The 20,416-nt window shown below is 37.8% G+C and overlaps 1 protein-coding gene across 2 annotated transcripts in view; it reads right to left on the bottom strand.

Annotated features, from left to right (window-relative positions):
* Nucleotides 1-20,416, bottom strand: part of HEATR5B (HEAT repeat containing 5B) — a 118,529-nt gene that overhangs the window by 49,831 nt on the left and 48,282 nt on the right. For both annotated transcript variants that reach the window (XR_002342772.1, XM_003481246.4), the window contains exons 22-24: nt 14,796-14,940; nt 10,683-10,922; nt 792-1,043 (exon numbers count right to left, since the gene is read on the bottom strand). Coding sequence is in view for 1 of the 2 variants with exons in the window: in XM_003481246.4 (XP_003481294.1) it covers nt 792-1,043; nt 10,683-10,922; nt 14,796-14,940 (637 nt within the window). In the remaining variant the exon portion in view is untranslated. The remainder of the gene's footprint in view (nt 1-791; nt 1,044-10,682; nt 10,923-14,795; nt 14,941-20,416) is intronic.

The raw sequence follows: 20,416 nt of genomic DNA, 5'->3' as shown, positions 1-20,416 counted from the left end.
CCCTACTTTTCATTTTCTAATCTGTTTGTGAGTTCTGCTGCTTCTTACACACAAGAAAGTAAACTGATAGGCATTTTTAATACATAGATTTCAGTACTGATAATACATACAATATATCTTCAATATTTAAAACATGACAGGATGATGAAGAGACAATAAAGTATGAGATAAGAAAAGTCTGTTACTCTACCACCTCTCTCAGCTTCTCTGGGTTTCCTTATTTGCAAGTGAAGATACTAGACCTGATGATCTCTTCGTAAATTCCTTATATCTGATTGGGGAATGTATGATATAAGAGCTTACAATCAATCAAAAAGTAAAGGATTTCAGTAATAAACAATTTTCGCCTTTTCAAAAATACCCAAGAGCATTTCTAAAATCTGACAATTTGAAATCTGCCATGGTATTCATGCATTCTAACATTCTCCATGACTGAGGATTGAAAATCTCTTATATACAGTCACCTTAAATTTTTGCCATCTCTTTCACACTGAAGTGCTAAAAGTGAGATAAGGTACCAAGGAAACATAAGGTACTGCTGTCATTGTCCTAAGGGCAAATGATTAAGATAAACATATCTTAGAAAGATAAATAACTTTGGAAGACTTTCCTTATCTTCCAAATAAGGATCAGAAGATGGACTATATGTAGAGAGGACGGAAAATAAAGGTAAAAGGCAAGGAAACTTATAATAAATGAAAGCCACAGTCTAAAAGCATGTTACAAAGCAGTAAAATATTTCAAACCTATAAAAATACTGTGGGGAAAAGAAGCACTGATTTTAAATTTACTTGTAGGATTTCGTAGTTTAGCAGAACGTGCCATGGCAAGATCAAAGTGGGCCTGATCAGCATTCTCACACAAATTGATGATTCGACACAGGCAATCAGCAGCAAATACTCGAGTGGCCCAGCGAGGTGCCACAAAGGGCTTTGATTTATCTTCTTCTCCTAGTGTGGTAAACATGGTATCATCGTCCATCTCATCTTTCTTTTCAAATTCTTCATCTTTTCCACTACTTAAGGGAGTTGCGGTACTCATATCTGTAACAAAAATAAAAGCATAGCAACCTCACAAATAGAAAAATGATGCTTTAGAAATAGCATTAACATCTGAAGATTTCTAATTTTTTAAAAAAAGATGATATTTTCACTCCTTTGAAAACAGAATTGGCAAGGTTTATCTTTGAAATAATTAATTAAAAAACCAAGAAGGTGCAGTGGGAGATATAAACTACTGGGTGTAAGACAGGCTCAAAGATGTACTATGCGGAGTTCCCTTGTGCTGCAGCAGATTAAGGATCTGGCATTGTCACTGCAGTGGCTGAGGTCGCTGCTGTGGCATGGGTTCGATCCCTGGCCCAGGAACTTTCACATGCTTCAGGCAGGGCCAAAAAAAAAAAGATGTACTTTACAAGATGAGGAATATAGCCAATAATTTTGTAATAATGGAAAGTACCATTTAGAAATTATATAAAAATTAAAATAAAAAAATTTTAAAAACATAGCAGCTATCATGTATCAACTTATAGTTTTATAATATTGTTTTGTTTTCATTGTATGTACTTACACAGTGTCTTTTATAAAAGCTATGATGGTTGTTCTGTTTATGGCAGTAATATAAAGTTTCTCCTTAAAATAAATATATTTAATTAAAAAAATAAAAATTGGCAGGGTCAAGAGGGTGGAGCAGTAAGACATGGTGCTCACATCCCCCCACAAACACATTAAAAAAAAAATCTACATGTATAAAGATTCTCACAGAACATCTATGAACATTGGCAGAAGACTTCAGATCTCCAAAAAGGGCAAGAAACCCTCCATATAACTGGGTAGAACAAAAGGAAAAGAAAAAAAGAGAGAGAAGAAAGCAAGGGGATCAGTACTCCTGAGAGGGAGCTGTGAAAGAGGAAAGAAAGGCATCTGCATTCTGGGAGTCTACCTAAGTGACAGGAAGATGTACTGGGACAATGGGGGAACCGCAAAGCCTCGGAAAAAAATTGGCCTCTGACCAGTTGGTCAGAGGAGAGAAAAACAGAAAGAGCTGCACAGAGCATTGGTAACACTGCCCAGGACACCACAGGCGGGTGAGACACTCAGGCGGGGGCTGGGCACTGGGACTCGGGGTTGGCTATGTGTAAACAGCCCAAGGAGGGTAGGGGGTAGCACACCACGAGCTGGGCTGGGAAGCATAGGAGGAGGGCCTGGGCCCACAGGAGAGGCAAGGGCCATTGTTGGGGAGGGCAAAAGGAAGAGGGTTAAGACTGCCGTAGGAAATCTTTCTCTGCTTACACACAGGCTCCTGGGGGGCACAGAGACAGGTGGAAATCGCCAAAACCATCTCAGACTCCTGAGTCTAAAGATCCTATGAAAAGGCACTGTTCTAGTTGCCACTTCCCAGTATCTTTGAGCTTATTTAAGGAGTTCTGGAACATTTATATCTAATCTGTATTTTAGATATAATTACTTTTCGTACTTTTTAAACTCACAGTATCCATGTTCCCACCCCCCCCACCTTTTTATTTGTTCCTCCTCAAAGCAGCCACTTTGCTCTGATGGGCAGAATCAAGCTTTCAGTGTCACATCTGTCCCTAGAAACAACCACTTGTGTGCACGCTCCCTGTTTCTCATGCCCCTTTCTTCCCAGTGACAGCACACTTAGTGCTGTGTGCCTTCCAACTCCAACAAGTCGCTTGAGAATACTCTTTCAAGATACTATGCCCACATTTTTTTTTTTTAAATCCCTAAAGCAAAGATCTAATTCTCAAGCAGTGTCTGTAGTTCAGTGGTGGTGAACAGTGAGTAATTCATGCTAGGAATTTGTGTATATTATCGTACTTTATAGCAACGACATGAGTGTGAGCAGTAGACAATAAAATTTTATTTAATACAACTTTTGGTTGTGTTGGAAAAATACAGTCTGATATTAAATGATGTCTAAGATAAAAAAAATATTTATCAATAACTACCTTAAATGTCAATGGATTGAATGCCTCAATTAAAAGAAGAGAGTGGCAAACTAGATAAAAGAAAACAAAGAGCCTACAATATGCTGCCTAAAAGAGACCCACCTTAAGGCCAAGGACACATATAAACTGAAGGTGAGGGTATGGAAAAGATATTTCATGCAAATGGAAATGACAGGAAAGCAGGAGTTGCAAGACTCACATCAGACAAATTAGACTTTAAAACCAGGAAAAAAGGACACTATTTAATGAAAACAGGATCAATTCAAAAAGTGGATATTATACTCATCAACATATATGTCCCAATATAGGAGCACCTAAGTACATACGAAAAATACCAACAGATATAAAAGGAGAAATTGATTAGAATACAATAATAGTAGGAGAATTTAACAACCTGCTCACATCAATGGACAGATCTTCTAGACAGAAAATCAATAAGGCAACAGAGATCCTAAATGACACACTAGTACAGTTATACACTTCATTGATATTTTCAGGACATTACATACCAAAAACCCAAAATACACATTCTTTTCAAGTGCACATGGGACATTATATAGAATTGACCACATACTGGGGCACAAAATTAACCTCAACAAATTCAAGAGTATAGAAATTATTTCAAAGTAAAATTGTCACTTTATGCAGATGACATGATACTATATATAGAAAACCCTAAGGATTCAACCCAAAAACTACTCCAAATGATAAACAAGTTCAGCAAAGTAGCAGGATATAAGATTAACATTCAGAAAGCAGTCGCATTTCTGTATACTAACAATGAAACTTTATAAAAGGAATACAAAAATACAATACCTTTTAAAATTGCAACCAAAGAAAATCATGGACTTGGAGAAGAGACTTGTAGCTGCCTGATGGGAGGGGGAGGGAGTGGGAGGGATTGGGAGCTTGGGCTTATCAGACACAACTTAGAATAGATTTACAAGGAGATCCTGCTGAATAGCATTGAGAACTATGTCTAGATACTCATGTTGCAACAGAACAAAGGGTGGGGGGAAAAATGTAATTGCAATGTATACATGTAAGGATAACCTGACCCCCTTGCTGTACAGTGGGAAAATTAAAAAAAAATAAAATAAAATAAAATAAAATTGCAACCAAAAAATCAAATACCTGGGAATACTCCTAACCAAGGAAGTGAAAGACTTATATGCTGAGAACCATAAAACATTAATCTAGGCAATTAAAGAGGATTCAAAGAAATGGAAAGATGTGGAGTTCCTGTCATGGCGCAGTGGTTAACGAATCCGACTAGGAACCATGAAGTTGCGGGTTCGGTCCCTGCCCTTGCTCAGTGGGTTAACGATCTGGCGTTGCCGTGAGCTGTGGTGTAGGTTGCAGACGCGGCTCGGATCCCACTTTGCTGTGGCTCTGGCGTAGGCCGGTGGCTACAGCTCCGATTCGACCCCTAGCCTGGGAACCTCCATATGCCGCGGGAGCGGCCCAAGAAATAGCAACAACGACAAAAAAAAGACAAAAAAAAAAAAAAAGAAGAAATGGAAAGATGTTCCATGCTCCTGGGTTGGAAAAATTAGTATCATAAAACGGCCACACTATCCAGAGCAATCTACAAATTCAAAGAAAATCCTATCAAATTACCCGTGGCATTTTTCACAGAACTAGAATAAACAATCCAAAAATTTATATGGAACCACAAAAGACCCAGAATTGCCAAAGCAATCCTGAGGAACAGAAACCAAGCTGGAGGCATGACTCTCCCAGATACCAGGCAATATAATGAAGCCACAGTAATTACGACAGTGTGGTACTGGTACCAAAACAGACACAGAGACCAATGGAACAGAACAGAGAACCCAAAAAGAAACCCAGACCCCTAGAGTCAATTAATCTTCGACAAAGGAAGCAAGAATATAAAATGGGGAAAAGACAGTCTTTTCAGCAAGAGTTGGTGGGAAAACTGGACAGCTGCATGCAAATAAATGAAACTAGAACACACCATCACACCATGCACAAAAATAAACTCAAAATGGCTTAAAGACTTAAATGTAAGAAAAGATACCATCAAACTCCTGGAAGAGAACGTAGGCAAAACATTTCTCTGACATCAACCTTACAAATGTTTCCTCAGGTCAGCCTCCTAAGGCAACAGAAATAAAAGCAAAAACAAACCAATGGGACCTAATCAAACTGACAAGCTTTTGCACAGCAAAGGAAACCATATAAAAAACAAAAAGACAACTTACAGAATGGGAGAAAATATTTCAAATGATGCAACTGACAAGGGTTTAATCTCTAAAATATACCAACAACTTATACTACTCAACAGCAAAAACGCCAACAACCCAATTGAAAAATGGGCAAAAGACCTAAATAGACATTTCTCCAAAGAAGAAATACAGATGGCCAAGAAGCATATGAACAAATGCTCAACATCTCTGATTATTAGAGAAATGCAAATCAAAACTACAAATGAGGTACCCACCTCACACCAGTCAGAATGGCCATCATTAAGAAGTCCACAAATAACAAATGCTGGAGAGGGTGTGGAGAAAAGGGAACCCTCCTGCACTGTTGGTGGGAATGTGAGCTGGTACAATCACTATGGAAAGCAGTATGGAGGTACCTTAGAAAACTAAATATAAAACCACCATATGACCCAGCAATCCCATTTTTGGGCATATATCTGGACAAAACTGTCCTTGAAAAAGATACATGCATCCACCTGTTCTTTGCAGCACTATTCACAATAGCCAAGACATGGAAACAACCTAAATGTCCATCGACAGATGATTGGATTAAGAAGATGTGGTATATATAAACAATGGAATACTACTCAAAACGATGCCATTTGTAGCAACATGGATGGACTCAGAGACACTCATACTAAGTGAAGTATGTCAGAAAGACAAAGACAAATATGATATGATATCACTTATATCTGGAATCTAATATATGGCACAAATGAACCTTTCCACAGAAAAGAAAATCATGCACTTAGAGAATAGACTTGTGGTTGCCAACAGGCAGAGGGAGAGAGTGGGATGGATTGGGAATTTGGGGTTAATAGAGGCAAACTATTGCCTTTGGAATGGATAAGCAATTCCAAATGGATAAGCTGTGTAGCACTGGGAACTATATCTAGTCATTTATGATGGAGCATGATAATGTGAGAAAAAAGAATGTCTACATGCATGTGTGATTAGGTCACCTTGCTGTACAGTAGAAAACTGACAGAACACTGTAAACCAGACATAATGGAAAAAATAAAAATCATTACAAAAGGAAAAAAAAGAAATTATTTCAAGCATCTTCTCTGACTATAATGGCATGAAACTAGAAATCAACCACAGGAAAAGAAATAAGAAGAAACTGACTACATGAAGACTAGACAACAGGCTACTAAAAAACCAACAGGTCAATGAGGAAATCAAAAAAGGAAATTAAGGGAGTTCCTGTCGTGGCGCAGTGGTTAAGGAATCCAACTAGGAACCATGAGGTTGCAGGTTCAATCCCTGCCCTTGCTCAGTGGGTTAACGATCCGGCGTTGCCGTGAGCTGTGGTGTAGGTCGCAGACACGGCTCGGATCCCGCGTTGCTGTGGCTCTGGCGTAGGCTGGTGGCTACAGCTCCGATTGGACCCCTAGCCTGGGAACATCCCATATGCCGCGGGAGCGGCCCAAGAAATGGCAAAAAGACAAAAAAAAAAAAAAAAAAAAAAAAAGGAAATTAAGCCCTGGTTGCCTAATGGATAAGGCACTGGCCTCCCCAAAAGATACTAAAAAATACCTTGAGACAAATGACAATGAGAACACAACCACACAAAATCTATGGGATGCTGTAAAAGTAGTGCTTAGAGGGAAGTTTATAGAGATACAGGCCTTCCTCCCTCAAAAATACAAGAGAAATCTCAAATCAACAACCTAACTTCCACCTAAAAGAATTAGAAAGGAAGAGCAAACAAAACCTAAAGTCAACAGAAGGAAGGAAATCATAAAGATCAGAGAGGAAGGAGTTCCCGTCGTGGCGCAGTGGTTAACGAATTCGACTAGAAACCATGAGGTTGCGGGTTCCATCCCTGGCCTTACTCAGTGGGTTAAAGATCCGGCACTGCCGTGCACTGTGGTGTAGGTTGCAGATGCGGCTCAGATCCCATGTTGTTGTGGCTCTGGCATAGGCCAGCAGCTACAGCACCGATTAGACCCCTAGCCTGGGAACCTCTATATGCCATGGAGCGGCCCAAGAAATGGCAAAAAGACCAAAAAAAAAGATCAGAGAGGAAATCGACAAAATACAGATTAAAAAGACAGTAGAAAAAAAAAATCAATAAAAACCAAGAGCTGGTTCTTTGAAAGGGTAAACAAAATTGACATATCACTGACTAGACTACAAAGAAGAAGAGAGAGAACCCAAATAAAATAAGAAATGAAAAAAGGAAAAATCTCAATGGATACTGCAGAAATTAAAAAAAAAAACCATAATATAATACTGTGAACAATTATATGCCAAAATAATCTGACAACCTAGAAACGGACAACTTTCTAGAAATATAGCCCACAAAAACTGAATAAGACCTTTCACTAGAATATGTAATAAAAACACTCCCTACAAACAAAAGTCCTGGACCAGATGGCTTTGCAGGTAAATTCTACCGAACAGAAAAGAAAGCAAACTGATCCTTCTTAAACTTTTCCAAAAGATTTAAGAAGAAGGACACTCTCAAAGACATTCTATGAAGCCGCCGTCACCCTAATACTCAAATCAAAGATACTATGAAAAAAGAAAATTATAGGTCAGTATCTTTGATGAATACAGACAGAAAAATTCTCAACAAAATGTTAGCCAAGTGAATCCAACAATCCAAGCGAATCTTATTTAATCCAATATTAAATAAGATCATACACTATGACCAAGTGGGATTCACCCCAAGTTCACAAAGATGATTCAATATATGCAAATCAATTAATGTAACACACATTAACAAAAGAAAAGTTCAAAACCACATAATCATCTTAATAGGTGCAGAAAAAGTATTTGACAAAATCCAACATCCATTCACAATAAAAACTTACCAAAGTGGGTAAAGAGGGAATACATCTCAACATAATAAAAGCCATTTAGGACAAACCCATAGCCAATATAATCCTCAAGGGAGAAAAGCTGAAAGCCTTCCTTCCAAAGTCTGGAATAAGACAAGGACGCCCACTCTCACCACTTTTATTCAACACAGTACTCGTAGTCCCAGCCACAGCAATCAGACAAACAACAACAACAAAAAGTATCCAAATTGAAAGAGAAGAGGTAAAATTGTCACTGCATAAGATGACATGATACTATATATAGAAAACCTTAACTCCATACAAAAACTACTCGAACTGATCAATGAATTCATCAAGGTCACAGGATACAAGATTTTCATTCAGAATTCAGTTGCATTTCTGTATACTAACAATGAAATATCAGAAAAGGAATATAAAAAGTAATACCATTTAAAATCACACCCCCAAAAATGAAATACTTAAGAATATACCTGACTAAGGAGATGAAAGACTTATACAATGAAAACTATAAAGCATTAATCAAGGAAATTAAAGAGGATTCAAAGAAATGGAAAGATATCCTATGCTCCTGGATTGGAAGAAATTAATATTGTTAAAATGGCCATACTACCCAAAGCAATCTACAGATTTAATGACCCTATCAAACAACCCATGACATTTTTCAGAGAACTAGAACAAAAATGCAAAAATTTTTTATGGAATCATAAAAGACCAAGAAATTGCCAAAGCAATTCTGAGTAAAAAAGAAAAAAAACAAAGCAGGGAGCTCTCCAGATTTCAGACAATACTACAAAGTTAGTCATCAATAATGTGGTACTAGTACAAAAACAGACATAGAGATCAATGGAACAGAACAGAGAGCCTGGAAATAAACCCAAACATCTATGGTCTTGCCTTCAAGAAAGGAGGCAAAAACATAAAATGGGAAAAAGTCTCTTCAGTAACTGGTACTGGGAAAACTGGACAACTGCATGTAAATCAAGGAAATGAGAACATATCCTCACACCATGCACAAAAATAAACTCAAAATGACTTAAAGACAAACATAAGACATGATACCATAAAACTCCTAGAAGGAAACAGAGGCAAAATATTCTCTGACATAAACTACACAAATGTTTTCTTAGGTCAATCTCCCAAAGCAGTAGAAATAAAAACAAAAATTAACAAATAAGACTTTATAACCTTACAACCTTTTGCACAGCAAAAACTCATAACCTTTTGTACAGCAAAGGAAATCATAAACAAAACAAAAAGACAACCTATGGAATGGAAGAAAATAGTTGCAAACAATGGAATCGATAAGGACTTACTCTCCAAAATATACAAACAACTCATATAACTCAACAACAACAACAAAAAAGCCAACCGATAAATGGGTAGAAGCCCTAAATAGATATTTTTCCAAAGACATACAGATGTCCAGCAGGCATATGAAAAAATGTTCAAAATCACTAAATACTAAGGAAACACAAATCAATCACACTGGTCAGAATGGCCATCATTAATAAGTCTCCACATAGAAAATGCTGGAGAGAGTGTGAAGAAAAGGGAACACTCCTACACTGTTGGTGGCAATGTAAATTGGTAAAACCACTATGGAGAATCATATAGAGGAACCTCAGAAAACTGAATATAAAACTACCATACGATCCAGCAATTTCACTCCTGGGCATATATCCAGACAAAACTACAATTCAAAAAGATATATGCACCCGTATGTTCACAGAAGCACTATTCATACAGTCAAGACATGGAAATAACCTAAATGTCCACTAACATTTAGGACTAAGAAGATATATACAATATACACAATGGACTAAGAAGATATATACAATATACACAATGGAATACTACTCACACATATACACAATGGAATACTACTCAGCCACAAATAATAAAATAATAAGAACAAAATAATGCCATTGGCAGCAACACGGATACAACTAGAGATTATCATACTAAGTGAAGTCAGTCAGAAAAAGAAAGACATACCATATGATATCACTTATATGTGGAATCTAAATTATGGCACAAACAAACCTATATAACACAACAAAACCAGACTCATGGACATAGAGAACAGACCTGTGGTTGCTGGGTGGGGAGGCAGTGGGATGGATGAGGAATTTGGGGTTGGTAGATGCAAACTATTACATTTAGAATGGATAAGCAATGAGGTCCTGTTGTACAGCACAGCGAACTATATCCAGTCTCTTATAATAGACCATGAAGGAAGACAATATAAGAAAGGGAATGCATACAAATGTATGACTGGGTCACTTTGCTGTACAGCAGAAATTGGCACAACATTGTAAACTATAATTTTTAAAAAAGGGAAAAGAAAAAAGAGAAATCAGCCAAGGAAAGAAACTTTACATATTTCACTAGTGTTACATGTTATGTCAAACTATAGACTAACCTGGGATTTTTATACATGAAAATTTACTTTGAACTTAGTCATCTGCCAGAAAATAACCAAAGTTCATTAGTTTGTAATATATAATTTAACTCTCAACATTTTACAGAGATTCACAGATTAAAAATTGTCAGTATTTTAAAATGTAAGCTAAGGTTTATATACATGTATGTATATCCATATATGTTATAAATATATGTCAGAAATAAAATAATTTTCATTATTTTAAGAACATAGTTTATATATTAAATACATACCACTAGAAGCTGCTAGGACATCTTTACAAAGCATTAGCCAATGCGAAAGTTTTTCTACAGCCAGCGATGAAAGCATATGTCCCAAAGTATCATGAATATCAGAACACAATTTTCGATCCGTTTCCCGGTCTAGCATTCCAAAAAGAAGTCCCTCAAGACCAGTTTCTGTTATATTAACACCTTGGTGCCGGCAATGGATATCACTTCGAGAACTCACGCCAGGTGCAAAAGGACTGACACCTGAAAAGCAATTTTTACAAATGAACTTGTATATAATTTTATTGTGTACCATAGGCAACAATTATGTTAAAGATTATGATTTACAGGTAGATTCACAATACTAACAAAAGCAGGTACCTTTATACACAATTTAACTATAGTCTCCTATAAATTTATACATCTTCAGAATTAGAATTTAATCTTATAATAAAGGTTAAAAACCTCTGATCTTTAAGACTGATTATTCTGTGGTATTTTACCAATAAATGCTGAATAAATATACATTTGATTTTAATATGAAAAAGTGTGGCAAAGAGACATTTCTAAATAGATTTTTTTTTTTTTGTCTTTTTTTGTTGTTGTTGTTGTTATTGTTGCTATCTCTTGGTTCTTGGGCCGCTCCCGCGGCATATGGAGGTTCCCAGGCTAGGGGTTGAATCGGAGCTGTAGCCACCGGCCTACGCCAGAGCCACAGCAACTCGGGATCCGAGCCGCGTCTGCAACCTACACCACAGCTCACGGCAACGCCGGATCGTTAACCCACTGAGCAAGGGCAGGGACCGAACCCTCGACCTCATGGTTCCTAGTCGGATTCGTTAACCACTGCGCCACGACGGGAACTCCTAAATAGATTTAATTTAATGGAGTAAAAAAAATTATTGCTATATTTGTTGGATGAACAAATTTATTCAGTCTAACAGTTCAGATTTAAAAAACTCTACAAAGCTAGAAGACAAATTATAAATGGATTATATCCTAAAAGCGTATTTAAAAATTGGGAAGGAGTAACTGTTGTGGCTCAGCGGATACGAACCGGACTAGTATCCACGAGGACATGGGTTGAATCCCTGGGCCCCCCTCAGTGAGTTAAGGATCTGGCGTTGCTTTGAGCTATGGTGTAGGTTGCATGTGCAACTTCTGATGTTGCTGTAGCTGTGGTGTAGGATGGCAGCTGTAGCTCCCATTCAATGCCTAGCCTGGGAACTTCCATATGCTGTAGGTGTGGCCCTAAAAAAAAGAAAAAGAAAAAAAGAAATTGGGAAAATCCTGCTGAAAAAACATACAATCAAAAATTGTTATGTAATAGTTGGTAAATTTCTTATTTTATCTGAAAATCTCTTTATTCTTTTTTTTTTTTTTTGGTCTTTTTATGGCCGTTCCTGTGGCATATGGAGGTTCCCAGGCTAGGGGTTGAATGGGAGTACAGCTGCCAGCCTATGCCACAGCCATAGCAACTCAGGATAGGAGCGGAGTCTGCAACCTACACCACAGCTCACCGCAACACCTGATCCTTAACCCACTTAGTGAGGCCAGGGATCAAACTGAACTCCTCACGGATGCTAGTCGGGTTTGTTAACCGCTAAGCCACAATGGGAACTCCAAATCTCTTTATTCCTATAAACAGAGGAGAACAACTGGTAGCCTTTAAGAATGACTACTATTATGCTTCTTCAAATCTAAATCCCTTTCAACCTTGAAGGGAGTAAGACACAGGGATGGAGGCTGAGAATTGGCTTTTTGTTGGTTGGTTTTTTTGGTTTTGGCTATTGAGGGCCACACGCACAGCATATAGAAGTCCCCAGGCTAGGGGTCAAATCAGAGATATAGCTGCTGGCTTATGCCACAGCTGCATGGGATCCAAGCCACGTCTGAGACCTACACCACCACTCACAGCAACACCAGATCCTTAACCCACTGAGCGGAGCCAGGGATCCAACCCAGGTCCTCATGGATTCTAGTCGGGTTCGCTACTGCTGGGTCACAAGAGGAACTCTGAGAAGTGGCTTTTCAACTGGGTCACTCCAAAGACAGAACAAGAGGAGGTTTGCAGAAAATAGCCACAGTGAGGAGAATTCAAAGACAGTAGGCAAAGAGAAGGTTCCAAGGAAGGAACATGACATACAGACAGACTAGTCATAGAAGTCTATTTTTCACTAGGACTACATAGTGAATATTCTCCTGTATCAAGAATAATACCTCTACAACATGAATTTTCATGGTTGCAAAGCAAATCACTGAATTAGGAGCACATTAATTGATTAACCACTGAGGATGAACTCCTAAAATGGGAACTGCAAAATCAAAAGGGAAGCAGTTTGAAAACTCTAATAACCAAAAATCCTCCAGAAAATTTGTATAACTTCACATTTCTACTAGCAGCATAAGAAATTTCTCTTTTATTCATACCTCCCCCAACACTGGTTAAAATCATTTTTTTTTAATCTCGGTCAATTTTATAAAAAAAAAAATGTTACCTGATGGTTCTATTAACATACAACTATTCAATCACTAGAGGGTAAAGATATTTCATATGTCAGTATTTCTTCTTTAATAAAGCATCTTTTGTGTGCTCTCTTGATTTCTATAGATGCATAAAGGAGTTACCATGGGCAGGCCTGAGACCACCCTATTCAGGCTTGATATTTTGGTTAGCCCTTGGCTTGCATCTGGGAATTGGCTTTCAGGAAGGATCTCATCTTTTCCTGATAAAAGTGGTTTACTGTGCCTAAATCATCTGAACCAATAATATGGTTTATGGTGAATATCTTCTTTCCTTCTAAGAGTTGTACCTTTGCTACATGCTCAGCAGACCATGCCTATCTGAGCACCTTCCAATAAAATCCTTGGGCACTGAGTGTCTGGCAAGCTTCACTGGCCGACAGCGTTTCACATGTGTTGTCATAACTCCTTGTTGGGGAAATAAGCACATCCTGTGCGACTCCATGGGGAGTGGACTCTCGGGAGCTTGTGCCTGGTTTGCTCTGGATCTCATTCCATGTACCTTCTTCCTTTGCTGATTTTGCTTTGTATCCTTTTGCTGTAATAAACTTTGGCCCTAAGTGTGACTATATGCTAAGTCCTGGTGAATTATCAAACCTGGGGGTGGTCTTAGGCTTCCTGGCACACTAATTTTAAAAGCTTTAAAAATATTAAATTATAAATGTACACATTTTAATAAATAAACTTTTTGAAAATATTTTTCCTTTTCTTAGTTTTGTCATTTTCGATTTTGATTATGGTGATTGACATGTAGGAGTTTTGAAATTTTATGTGATTCAGAAGAATTTTATAACTACTTCTGTTGCTATCTTCTCTCCAAAAAGTAGTAATGTTTACTGTTAAACTTTATAATAAACTTCTTTTACATCCTATAATACAGCATGCTTTTTAAGAGAGCTCTTATTACACTATACAAAAATTGAAGTTATTGTAGTATGTTGCTTCTCAGTACCCAAGCAACTTCTATGCATTAGGGAGTTATTATACGTAAAAATTTTCTCTCACAGTAGGGGAAATATCTCTGTCAATTAAGCTCTGAAAAAGTCCCCAAACCACCTACCCCTAGAACCAGAAGACCAGCTACAAATTGAAGCTATATTTAAAACCCTCCAAAAAGCAAAAAGAACCGAAGAAAGTAAAGATTGACCTTTCACTACCCAAACATCTACTGACATTTGCCTAGTTTTACTGATTACTTTGGTGTTATCTTCTTCAAGGAAAAGTTATATCACAAAATTTTAACTTCTGTCAAAGAAGTTTCAGGCACCTCCAAAAAAGATCATTTCTCTTTTAAGAAGCCTATTACTGATACAAGGGAATTTCCCTAAGAGTTAGGCATCGCTTACATAGCTAAATCATCCTCAAAGGATGGGATGAGAAGTATCTGATACTAAATGCTAAAAAAAAGTTTAAGCTATGAAATTTTTAAAAAGGTAAAAATGTAAAATTACCAAGAAAACTACAACAGAAATTTTAAAAGTGATAACAGTTTTATTTAATTTAAAAGAATAAGAAAATTTTACCATCTTTCAATGCAAAACAAAATTACGTAATACTCATTTGAAATGTTAAAATATTTGAACAAAAAGAACATTGACCAATAACATAACTTACTAGCACCACTGCTCTCTTTGTCTCCTGCATTTTTTGCTAGGCTCATGGCATATTCACATACTTCAGCTGCTTCTCTTTGTGCAAGCTGCCGGAGACATGCCACAGCGGCTCGTCGAAGTAACAAATGGGAGCTACATAAGTGAACCTGTAAACCATAACAATTTTAGACTTAAAATAAAAGATGGAATCTCACTTGCCTAATGAATATACATTAACATCTTATTTGTGAAGAGGCTCTTCATTTAACCACCTCAGTTGTTTAAAATACAGTCAAATAATGGCCTTTTCAAAAAAATAGTAATACCAATAAAACATACAAAGAATATTTTAGTACACTATAAAATAACTGCCCCTAGACTTGGGCACTGAAGATCATATAATATACTTACAAATCCAGAAGGCTCTTTTGCACATCTTATTTTTATACATGGCCCTACTAAACTGTCATGGAAAAACATTTTTTTTCTTTGAAATGGCCGCATTCGTGGCATGTGGAAGTTCCTAAGTCCAGAAATTAATCCCAGCTGCAACTGTAGCAATGCTGGATACTTTAACCCACTGCACTGGGCCAGGGAGTGAATGTGTGCCTCCACAGCAATCAGCTGCTTTAGTCGGATTCTTAACACACTGCCATAGTGGGAACTTCATGTCATGGAATTTTTTTTTTTTTTTTTTTTTTTTAAGGGCTGTACCTGCAGCATACGCAAGTTCCTGGGTTAGAGGTCGAATTAGAGGTGCAGTCGAGGCAACACCAGATCCCAATACCCAATACTTAACTCACTGAGCCAGGTCAGGAATCAAACCTGCATCCTCACAGAGATAACATGGGGTCCTTAATCCACTCAGCCACAAGAGAAACTCCTGTTAAGGAAATTTTTCTTAAGGGCATAAAGGTTAACTGTAGTGAGTGAAAAGTTAGGGGGCAGAAAGTATATATTAAAATAATAAAAAATACATAAAATAAACAAAATCAAGCAAACATAAACATCTGAAAAGAATTACAAAACGGATCCTTTCGGTATAGAATTTTTTTTAACCTCAAAAGTTTTTGAAAGACTCTGATACATGAAGTAAAGTATAAGATGCAGCACTGCATAATAATTAAGAGCTCAGGCTCAGGCTGTCAGACTGGGTTTGACTCTTGGCTCTGCCACTTACTCCTTTGTGATGTTAGCCAGTTATTTAACCTCTCTGTGCCTTGCTTGCTCATATGTAAAATGGGGATAGTAATTCTTCACAGGAATATAGCGAAAACAAAATAATTTAAAACAGGTATGTGGGGGTTCCCGTTGTGGCTCAGCAGGCTACCAATCCAACTATTATCCATGAGGATGAGGGTCTGACCCCTGGCCTCACTCAGTGGGTTAAGGATCCAGTGTTGCCATGAGCTGTATGTAGTGCAGGCTGCAGATGCGGCCCGGATCCCGCATTGCTGTGGCGTAGGCCAATATCTGCAGATCTGATTCAACCCCGAGCTTGGGAACTTTCATATACTTCAGGTGCCGCCATAAAGTGAAGTGAAGTAAAATACAATAGAATACAATAAAATAAATAATACAAGTATTTTACTTAGAACAGTGGGCAGTGAGCAGATAGATACATGGTAACTGCTCAGTAAGTATCAGCTTTATCAATGTTAGTAAAAATCTGACTCATCAAGGAAACACTAAATTATGTTCCATATGCTGCATTTAAGCAAGAAGTGAATAATACATTTTAGAAAGAATCCTATCCAGAAATAATAGAGGGGGAAATAATTATGCGGAATACATTACCCCTTCACAATGCTAGATAATGTATTTTTATGCTGTTAATGGCATTTATAACTTTTAGTTTTGCATAAAATTCACAGTTCATGAAATTATACCAAGTATTAAAAAAAGAAAATATAACTGAGAAGACCTGACAGGGTCAGATTTTTTTCAACAAAATGTTTTTTTCACTTCTTTTCCTGAAAATAAAGACATTTTGGAACTTTCAAACATCCTATAATTAGAAAGGTTAAGCATAGTCATATGGGATAGGACGAACAAGTCTCTCAGAGTTTCTGCCTTTATATCTCTACAATGGGGATGGCGTCCACTCTACCTACCTTACACAACTGTGGCAAAATCAAAGGATTAAATATACAGGAAGCAGAACACCATAAAAATTAATTATAATTAACAGAATTGTAGCTAAGAAGTATCCTCAACAAAGGCTGATTAGCAGTATCAAAGTGAAAGAAATAAAACTTTTTAAGGTTTACAAAAGTGTTTTCAAAAACTCAATTTCAATGACTCTAAGGTGGGCTTCCCCACCTCCACCTTCATTTTAACACCTGATATTAAAGATGCAAATTATCACTGATGGTGTCTTGCAGTCACTGTAAACCAGGTAATAATAGAGTTGTATTTGGTTAACACTTTCTGGTCGAACCCACAAAATGTCAGGAATTAAATATATTACATTTGATAAAAATATGTGGCTTCATGCCCATTCCTAGCCCCTCAGATATAATCACCATCTATTGTGACATTCATCACTACACTCATGGTTCAGCCTTGCTCTTGAATTTTATACAAATGGAATCACGTAGGGTGTTCTCTTCTGCGTCTGGTTTCTTAGCAATATATCTGTGAGATTCCTCCATGTGACTGCAGGTAACAGTAGTTCATTCATTTTTATTGTTGTGTAATAATCTATGGAAGATTTATATCACTATCTACTCTGCTCATTGGTGGACATTTATGTTGTTTCTGTTTTTTGTCTAATATGGATAACCCGAACAATTAGCATTCCTGTACATGTTTTTTGACACACACATGCATGCACATTTGTCAGGTATTTACTTTACAGTGGGATTGCTGGGTTATAATATGTGCATATTTTCAACTTTTGTAGATTATGCCTCGTTGTTTCCCAAAGAAGCTTCTTTTTATTCTTCCATGCCACAAACCTTAGGAACACTGTGCTGCTTGCTCCTACATGAGACCTTTACCTTCCTGTAAGAAACCCTGATATTTTACACTGTACATCATCCTATTCCTTCTTGTGCTTGCCATATACTTATATCCTGGGCAACTAGATAGCCCTACTCTGGCAGAGATGACACAGGCATTCAATTCAAGTCTTTCTCACAGTGACATCTCCTACAGTTTTCCCAGATGACATAAATGCCCAAGTGAAATAAATCTGGACAGGAGAACAACTGAGGTCACATGGTATAGAAAGCACCCACTTAAGAGAAGGGAAATAACAATAATTCAGAATGGTGGCTGTCTTTCATTTTTTTTCTTTTTCTTTCTCTCTCTCTCTTTTTTTTTAGGGCCACACCCACAACTTATGAAAATTCCCAGGCTAGGGTCAAACTGGAGCTGGAGCTGCCAGCCTATACCACAGATGCAGCAATGCCAGATCCGAGGCGAGTCTGAGACCTACATTGAAGCTCACAGCAATGCCAGATCCTTAACCCACTGAGCAGAGCCAGGGGTGGAACCTGCGTCCTCATGGATACTAGTCAAGTTTGTTACCACTGAGCCACAATACGAACTCCTTGGTTGTTCTTTCAAAAATGTATTTTGAATAAAAAAAAAATGCATTTTGAAATACACATTTTAGTACTTTTATATCATTTACTAAAGAGTAATTTTTTTCAGCAAATATACTAAGGTGAAATCACCTCAGTATATTCACTGAAAAAAAATCACATTTAATCTGTGTTAGGTATTACATGTGATATCACATAATACGGCCACTCCTGGTGGCAATGACTGAGTAGAAATGAACATGAAATTTACAAAAATCAGAAGCAATTTCACTAATTTGGATGAATCCATGTGCAAACTATTTTTTAGAGAGTGTCAAAAGATCTGGTAATGAAAACAGCTTGAAGGGCATTTGGCAATGTGGAAACAAGACAGCCACTTAACTGGCCCTCTTTCTTATCCTTATCTGATATGTCATCTCCTTCCCATCGGTTGTGTTCAATCTCACTATTTCGTTTTTTAGAAGAGGTTCAGGAAAGTGGTTCAACATGCCTTGTAATAAAACCCTTGACATTCTGCCAAAACAATTTGGAAGACATTATCTTCTGTTAACATATAGGAAACTCATTGTGTTCCCTGTGGCTTACTGGTAACTTCCATCAAGATATAGAATTTCATATTATTACTTTACCAGAACTTCTTAAATTTGTTCCATCTTATAAAGTCAACCTCCAGAGTATAATCACATTTAAGAAGAAAAAAAAGAAAAACCAGACAACCTGAGGAGTGTGTGTCTGCATCTTCATCACACTTATCAGTTGCCTAACATATCCGTAACATGTATCAAGTTTACTTTGCTCAAGAAAAGCCATCTGTGCCCTCAGAACTTTGGTATTAGGCCATGGCTTTTGGCAGGACGGTGCATATCTTGTTGTAGAATGCAATCTAATGTATACTATCAGTTAACTGTTTCTCTGTAAACATTTCAGGTGCATCTGGTTTCTGCCCTGTGGCAGACTCAAACTCCTTGATAGTCTGGGACTGATTCAGTTCCACCTGGTCTACAGTGAAAGGAACACATCTTGTTAAGTAAAGCTGAAAATACCACACGAGATCTAATACCTAAGATCTTGGCCTTTCAGTTCCTTCACCTCATTCTGGAAAAACCTCCTCTTCCCCTTCCTCACCAATATCCTCCCATGGTTACATCTATAGTGCCCTTCTTTCCCCCTCATCCAAATTTCATTTGGATGAGGGAGGGAGGCAAAGACAGGAGGAGCCTGATATATATATGAAATTGCATAATCCATCCCTGCAGCACTATCTGGTTAATTACATTCTTCCCGACCCCATTGTGCTGTTATTTAAGTGAATCTGCTTGGCCAAAGTCCAACGATGAATGTATCAAAGTACCTCTGCTGTTCTATGGCTGCATTCAAGATGTTTACAGGTGCTAGAGAAAAATCTCACAACTAGGTAAACTGATACCATCATAAATTACACGTTGGAGCCAGAGGATCACTAACCTCTACTGAACCCTTGGAACTAGCACAGACTCTATTTCTACAGTTAATTCAGTCTCTCACATCCCATTCTTATCAAGCTTCTGACCCTCCTCTTTGCTCCCTCACTCACAGAACTTGATCTTCCTTTTTATTTAAGAAAGCACAGGAAGTTCCTGTCATGGCTCAGCAGTAACCAACCCGACTAGTATCCATGAGGACATGAGTTCGATCCCTGGCCTCTCTCAGTGGGTTGAGGATATGGCATTGCCAGGAGGATATGGCATTGCCAGGAGATCAGCAGCTACAGCTCTGATTCGACCCCTAGCCTGGAAACAGCCACCAAATCCATAAACCCATCTGTGTCTGCACTCATCCTTTCCACCTTTCTTCAAGTTGCACTAGAAGAGGTATCTCCCTCTTTTGTCCTGGAAACGATCCCAATGGAAACGCTGGATGATTAATTATTCCCTCTCTATCCTACACCTTTAACTCTCCCATCCTCCTGCCTCCATCTCACTGTTGAAGGAGAATTAAGTGTCTCTTTTGATCTCATCACCCCCTTGACCTATTGTCCTCTGTCCTCTCCCTTACAGTCAAACCTCTGGAAGCAAGTTGCTGCTCATATTCTGTCTTTAACCCAATGTATTTG

This window comes from Sus scrofa, chromosome 3 (genome assembly GCF_000003025.6).
Source record: "Sus scrofa isolate TJ Tabasco breed Duroc chromosome 3, Sscrofa11.1, whole genome shotgun sequence".
Classification (NCBI taxonomy): domain Eukaryota; kingdom Metazoa; phylum Chordata; class Mammalia; order Artiodactyla; family Suidae; genus Sus; species Sus scrofa.
Note: the sequence above shows the minus strand (reverse complement) of the source record. Positions and strands in the feature narration are given on the sequence as shown.